At 54.5% G+C, this 6552-nt stretch overlaps 2 protein-coding genes across 3 annotated transcripts; one reads left to right on the top strand and one right to left on the bottom strand.

Moving 5' to 3' along the window:
• Positions 1-501: 501 nt before the first annotated feature.
• On the top strand, positions 502-2856 carry PV06_07697 (uncharacterized protein; the record flags this gene model as incomplete). Its single annotated transcript, XM_016408968.1, has 1 exon — positions 502-2856. The coding sequence occupies exon 1, from the start codon at positions 568-570 to the stop codon at positions 2854-2856; it is 2289 nt and encodes a 762-aa protein (XP_016260722.1). The 5' UTR covers positions 502-567.
• Positions 2857-3461: 605 nt separating this feature from the next.
• PV06_07696 lies at positions 3462-6476 on the bottom strand (the record flags this gene model as incomplete). Of its 2 annotated transcripts, XM_016408966.1 has the most annotated exons (4): positions 6392-6476; positions 6190-6334; positions 5744-6130; positions 3462-5356 (listed from the first exon to the last, which is right to left on the bottom strand). In XM_016408966.1, the coding sequence occupies exons 1-4, from the start codon at positions 6407-6409 to the stop codon at positions 3462-3464; spliced, it is 2445 nt and encodes an 814-aa protein (XP_016260720.1). In that variant the 5' UTR covers positions 6410-6476. The 2 variants fall into 2 exon arrangements, with proteins under 2 accessions (XP_016260720.1, XP_016260721.1); XM_016408967.1 differs by having other exon boundaries at positions 5744-6334.
• Positions 6477-6552: the final 76 nt, after the last annotated feature.

The raw sequence follows: 6552 nt of genomic DNA, 5'->3' as shown, positions 1-6552 counted from the left end.
TATAGTCATGGTCAAGGTTGAAATCGTGTCAGCAACAATAATACGAGGAATATATAACGAGAAGTACTCCGTACATACAGACAGAACATGTGGTAAGATCCACCTGGGGTCCGGCATAATTTACATACAATAGTTCGATTAGGCGCCGTTGATCTACAGCTTTGTCTTACGTACAGCTCAGAGGATCTAACCGCGCTTCCCTCGTATCTAGCTAGACTTACTTGGTGTGGTCTCAGTTGCGAACAACTCGTTTCTACCCGTCAAATAATGTGTGACGACGATGATTTTTGTTGTTGTTATTGATACGAATAAGTAGTCCGTCCATCCTTTTCCACATCTCTATTCACCACAGAAACCCGTACCACTGTAAATTGAACAAACCATGGTTTCTCCTTGCACTGCTGTGTCGGGAACTACCTAGAGAGTCCCTTGGTGTAGAAGGTAGCCAGAAATATTCAATCTACAGTAACACCAAAGTCTTGGTGACTCCTCTTTCTCACTCCTTACGAACTCCTCGACTTCCTCCTCCCACGATTCACACCACAAAAGTCCCGACACGCGCCCAACATGTCGCAAATGATCAACTCCTCGAGCCTGGCCTCTCTCCCTTCTCCTCTCTTCCAAGCACCCGCAACAGAAGTCTTTACAGAGACCCAATTGGAGACACTGTTTTCCATCTTGGAGGTCACAGTGCCTTCGATAGTAGCTGGATCCAACGTATCGAAGGAGCAGCTAGAAAGCGCCGTCTCTCGAATCAAGCCGTACCTCCCCGAGGGCGCCTCCGACAAGCTTGCTCGAGCGTACCTGTCCGAGGATATCGTCGCTTCCCCGGCTTTTCGAGAGACAGTGATCCGCAAGTTCAAGTTGTACATCCCGCCGACCGACGCCCAAGGCCTGGCCTTCATCTTCTCAGCTCTCAACACCACCATCGGCTCATACCTCCTCACGGGATACTCATCCCCCATTCAGACACAAGATCTGGCCACTCGAACACGCATCGTCAATGGCTGGTCCACCGCTCGACTGCCCTTGCTCCGTGCCATCTACCGCTCCATGGATGGCCTCGCGAGAATGGCCTGGTCTACCACGTCACCCACTCTCCCGCAGGTAATCGACTTTCCCTCCGTCCCCAGACACATTGAACGCAACGACAGTTATGATTTCAAATTCCACGACTTCACATCCCCGGCCACGCCGACTCACCTCTCGACAGATGTCGTCATCGTCGGCTCCGGCTGCGGCGCAGGCGTAGTTGCCTCGCACCTTTCTCGGGCAGGCTTGAAATGTCTCATTCTCGAAAAGGGTTACCATTTCCCCTCGTCTCACTTCCCCATGAGCGCCCCCGAAGCAGGAGAACATTTGATGGAAAATGGTGGCATGATAGCAGCCGACGACAATAACATCGTGGTTCTCGCCGGCAGCACTCTCGGAGGAGGTGGCACGGTAAACTGGTCCGCGAGCCTGCAACCCCAGTACGCCGTGCGCAAAGAATGGTCCGACGGTGGCCTCCCGCACTTCCTCTCGTCCGAATTCCAAGACTGTCTCGATACCGTGTGTGGTCGCATGGGCGTGTCGAGCACGACTGACCCCGCTACCCTCGCCAACATAGAGCACAACGTCGCAAACAAGACCCTTCTCGAAGGCGCCCGCCGTCTCGGCATGGCCGTCGAGATTGTCCCGCAAAACACTGCCGCCAAAAAGCACAATTGCGGATACTGCTCGTACGGGTGCCCCAGTACGACCAAGCAAGGCCCCGCGAACTGCTGGCTTCCTGACGCGGGCGTGCACGGAGCCGAGTTCATCGAAGGTGCCTTTGCCGAAGAGATCATATTCTCACAGAAAGGCAATAGAAAGGTGGCGACGGGCGTCAAGGTGCTCTGGACGTCCCGCGACCGTCAGACGAAGCGGACCCTGCACGTCTCCGCGGAGCGTGTCGTTCTCGCCGCGGGGACTCTGAACTCCCCCCTCGTCCTCCTGAGGTCTGGACTCAAGAATCCAAACATCGGCGCGAACCTCCACCTGCACCCGACAGGCCAAGTGTGGTCGGTGTGGCCGGAAAGGACGAACCCTTGGGAGGGCAGCATCCTCACGGTCGCCGTCACGGAGCACCAGAACCAGGACGGTGCGAACCACGGGCCCAAGCTCGAAACCATCTTCAGCACCCCGGCGTTTGGACTCTTGGTTCTCCCGTCCCGCGTCCCGGCCGGTGGGGCCTCCGACGACGTTTTCGACCCGGCACTCGAGTTCAGGGTCAACGCGGCCAAGTACGGCTTCTCCACGGGCTTCATCTCCATCACGAGGGACGCGGACCCGGGGCGCGTGTACATCGACCCCAAGGACCCGGAGCGGAAGAGGGCCAGGATCACGTACGTGCCCAGCGCGCGGGACAGGGGCCATGTCCTCGAGGGTCAGATCGCCGCCGCGAGGGTGTGTTTCGTCATGGGCGCGGTGGAGATCGACACGGGGCACGCCCGGGTGCCGAGATGGGTGAGGCCGTCGTCGTCGTCACGGCCAGGGAAGAAAGAGGACGAGGACGAGAGGTCGTTTACGGAGTGGCTCGGCGTCGTCCGCACGACCGGCCTCACCGTGCCGGACCCGTACATGCTCGGGTCCGCCCACCAGATGGGCACGTGCCGCATGAGTCCGTCGCCCCAGACCGGCGTGGTGGACGCGCACGGCAAGGTCTGGGGCGTGGACGGTGGCTTGTACGTCGCCGACGCCAGCGTGTTCCCCTCGGCGAGCGGCGTGAACCCCATGATCACCAACATGGGCATCGCGGAGTACATCTCGAGGGGGATCGTGAGGGAAACGGGCAAGACGACGGCGACGACGACCGGACGGGGGTCGAAATTGTGAGATCACTAATCCGATGTGGCACGAACCGACAACGGAGAATTTTTGGGAAATGTCGTCGAGTGTTTGTCGGTGAGTACTCTGCAATAATACACACAAAGTACGAATTCAATGATACAAAAACCCAATTGTCACCGGCCAAACAAGTCCTAAAAGTTATCAAGATACAAAAAATGGGACGTGGCTTGGACAACCACTATACCATCCATCAGACTCTTTTTTTATCCAAATGTCAATCATCATGGTCATTTTGTTCATTTCGTAAAAAGGTATCTTGGGTAAAGGTAGCCCCCTGTCCGAGGTACCCAAGTGGTCTCTGTAGGTACCTTTGGAGGGCAAGGAGGTTGTAACACGGACATACCCAAAACCAGAAAAAAAAACACCAAGAACACCCCCCAAGAGAAAAAGTAAAAGTAGAGCCCATCCAAGATAAGGTAGCACCTCCCAGGTCCCGATGAGCGTCGACGTGACCGCGCGCGCCCGCCCCTTGGAGCCCGCCCTTTGGAAAAGAGCAGTCCCGCTGTCACACCTGCGACGGACCCCTTCATCGAGACATGTGGTCACGGTCTCTCATCTCAAAAACCACCCCCTCCCCCCCTCAACCCACATCACCTCCCGCCGGTCTTCCTCGCCACACCGATCCTCGTCCGACTCACCTTGTCGGCGAACTTGAGGCTGGTGATGGTCTCCGAGAGGCACTTCTTCTCCGGCGCCACCATGACAAACATCAACGTCTTGCTGTTGCCTCCCAGGCTGAATTGTAAGAGGTAGGTCAGTTTGCTGTTCCGGTAAGGGATGTGTCCGCCGCCGGACCCGGTCTGTTGCTCTCGCTGTTGTTGACTCTGCTGTTGCTGGCCCAAGGCACCAATGACGTCCCCCAGGCAAGACAACGACTTGTTGATGTTTTGGGTCTCCTTGAGTCTGGCCCCTTCGACCTGTGAGTGGGTGAGTCGTTCCGAACCCGCCAGGTCCACCAGGTTGAGCGTCCCCTTGCACCGTTTACCGGTGATGGAATTGTGGCCGGTCAACTTGAGGATGAAAACCGAGTGACTTCGGCTGCTCCGTTCGTTGGCCTTTGTCGCCGCCACGGATCTTCGAGACATTGCTTGCGCCAGGATACCCTCGACCTGTTCTTGACTGTCGAGGGCGAGCGTCGTCACGTCGGTGATGGTCGTTTCACACGTTGCCATGTCGTGGCGGATCTCGTGTCTTTTGGTGTTGTGCTCACCGTCCTTGCCCAAAAGATCTCGCAACTCCTCGTTGTATACTTCGACAAAGCTGCCTTCCATCGTGTAGCTCCATCCCCTGCCCTCTAGCTCTTTGCTCGTGCTATAAATCTGCCGCAGAGCCTGTGGGATCATACCGTCTTCGGACGACATTGTAAAAGTCTTGCCGGATCCAGTCTGTCCGTACGCGAAAATACAGACATTATAACCATCAAGAGCCGATTGGATGAGTTGGCTGATCTCTTCAAAGATCTCGGCATTGTTGCTCGACGGCGCAAAGACTCGGTCGAAAGAGAATTGATGTGTTTTCGTCGTGACCTTGCCCAAGCTGTTGGTTTCTTCTGGTCCCTTGACCTCGATATCTTTCGGGTCATCGTCCGACTCGGGAAAGTTGAACTTGGCCGTCCCTTCAGCTTCGTCTCCATTGGATGGTCGTACACGACAAAACACTCGAATATTGCCTTTGAGTTCCTGAACTTGGTTGTGTAGCTTCCGTCGAAGCATTTCCTCCTTTCGCAACTTTTCTTCGCATTCGGTCGCTTTTTCTAGAGCCGCATTCATTCTCTTCTCCATCATGGCGTATGCTTCCGACTGAGATTTGCTATCCGATTCAAGGTAATCGATCTTGGCTTGTAGTGCTTGTCGAGCATTCTCCATGGTCGTCGCGTTGGCTCCGGCAGAGCTCAAATTCTGCCGTAGGTCGTCATTGAGTGTCTTCTCTCGAGCAAGATCGGCCTTCAACCTCTCAATTTCAGATCCGATATTTCTGATCTCTTGCTCTTTGGCCTCAAGGTCCATTTGATGTCTCTGCTTTTCCAACGCCCCTTGAGTGGAGACTTGGCTTATTGCTTGGAGTCGTTGTGTCCGTTCATCTTCAAGCTCATCTTCCAGTCTCTTTTTCAACTCTCGCAACTCATCCCGATGATCCGATTTTAGTCGCTCCATGTCTTGACGATGTGCTTGACGGATATTTTCGCACTCGATTCGATGCTCACGCTTGACGTCCTCGATTTCTTCCTCGTTGTCGCGCTGGGCCTCGGTCTTCGCTCGTTCGGCGGTCTCGAGTCGGAATTTCGTCGTTTCCAACTCGCACCTAAGCGATATCACGTTTTCTGTGAGTTCTTTTCGCTCCTGTTCTAGGCCGGCAAGGGTGGACTTGTAAGCATGGTTGGCCTCCTTAGCCTCCACGTTGTCTTCCATCGCTTGCTTGTAGTGCTTGCACACGTCTTCGTACATTCTTTCCATATTGCTGTATTGTTCTTCGGGATCCCAGGCTTCTAGATCAGAATACTTGGTCAGCTTTTGTCCTGTTTTGTTTTTACGAGGAGACGGCGTGCTCTTGGGAAACGGCGGAGGACTGAACACTGATTTCCCCAGAGCCTTGGGCACTCTCGGGGATGGCCTAGGGACTTTGGAAGGGCTTCCCGAACGCGCCTTCGACTTGGGAGTCTCGGGAAACAAAGACAATTCCGCCATCTGAGCGGTGAGTGAAAAGGCTCTCGAGTTCTCTCGTCGAAGTACCTGGGGATGGTTCGATGATCCTGTGCATCTCATGGGGGAGATGTTCCGTGCGTCTCTCTTGGGCATATACACGGCAGTCCTCGAGGGGTTCATGGGGGCACGGGGAGTGAAGTTTAATTGGGGATCGGAAAAATCAATCATACGTTTATTGTTATTGGGTCCTTCTTGGTTTTCAGCTCGGGTATCCATCGACGTCGTTGGCCTTGGGTTGGCCATTCTCGTCCCTCGCTCTTTCGCCAGTGATGATTTGGGTCGGGCGAGACTCGATACCGGTCGTAGACCCGATGGTCGGATGCCGCTGCCTACACTCATCGAGAATGATGAAGACGTTGTAGAGTTGGATGTGTTTCTCGATTGATTCGAATTGCTCCGGTAAGATTGGGAAAAAGAAGACGGATTGCTGCGGCCATGAACTGTAGACATGACTGCAGAGCTCAGAGCCGCATTCGATCGAGGTGCAGCCGGTGGTATTCTCGGAGGCTCGCCCGCGCGTTCAACAAGAGTCTTGCGTTTCGCGGCCGGTTCGGGCACTGTGGATGTTTATCAGCATCTATCTCCCCGTCTCTTTCTCTTCTGGTCTAGGACAAACAGTTGGATCCCTGGCGCTTGTGGCTAGCGAAGCCAGGAGGAGGCATGGCACTTCGAGAGTTGCTTGCCGATGAGCTCAGCTCTGATAAGTGCTTCTGAGGTGATGGGAGCCCATGGCGAGCAGGCTGTGGGAGTTGAGAAACAAACTGCGATTCCATTATTGTCAACAAATGCAAGTTTTGACCCTGGGGTTGCGCTCATACGTTCTCGGTGTCAGCCATTATGATACCTGTAATCCAGTGCTTCAATCAACAAAGTCACCAAAATAACATCAAACAGCCATCGCTTTTTCACTGTATCATTTAGATATGGGTGAATATGTTGCCGCCATGGAGTTGATTGTCCCCGGGATTCGTTGATATGG

Source organism: Exophiala oligosperma, assembly GCF_000835515.1.
Source record: "Exophiala oligosperma strain CBS 72588 unplaced genomic scaffold supercont1.7, whole genome shotgun sequence".
Classification (NCBI taxonomy): domain Eukaryota; kingdom Fungi; phylum Ascomycota; class Eurotiomycetes; order Chaetothyriales; family Herpotrichiellaceae; genus Exophiala; species Exophiala oligosperma.
This window is presented reverse-complemented; position numbering and strand designations above follow the sequence as displayed.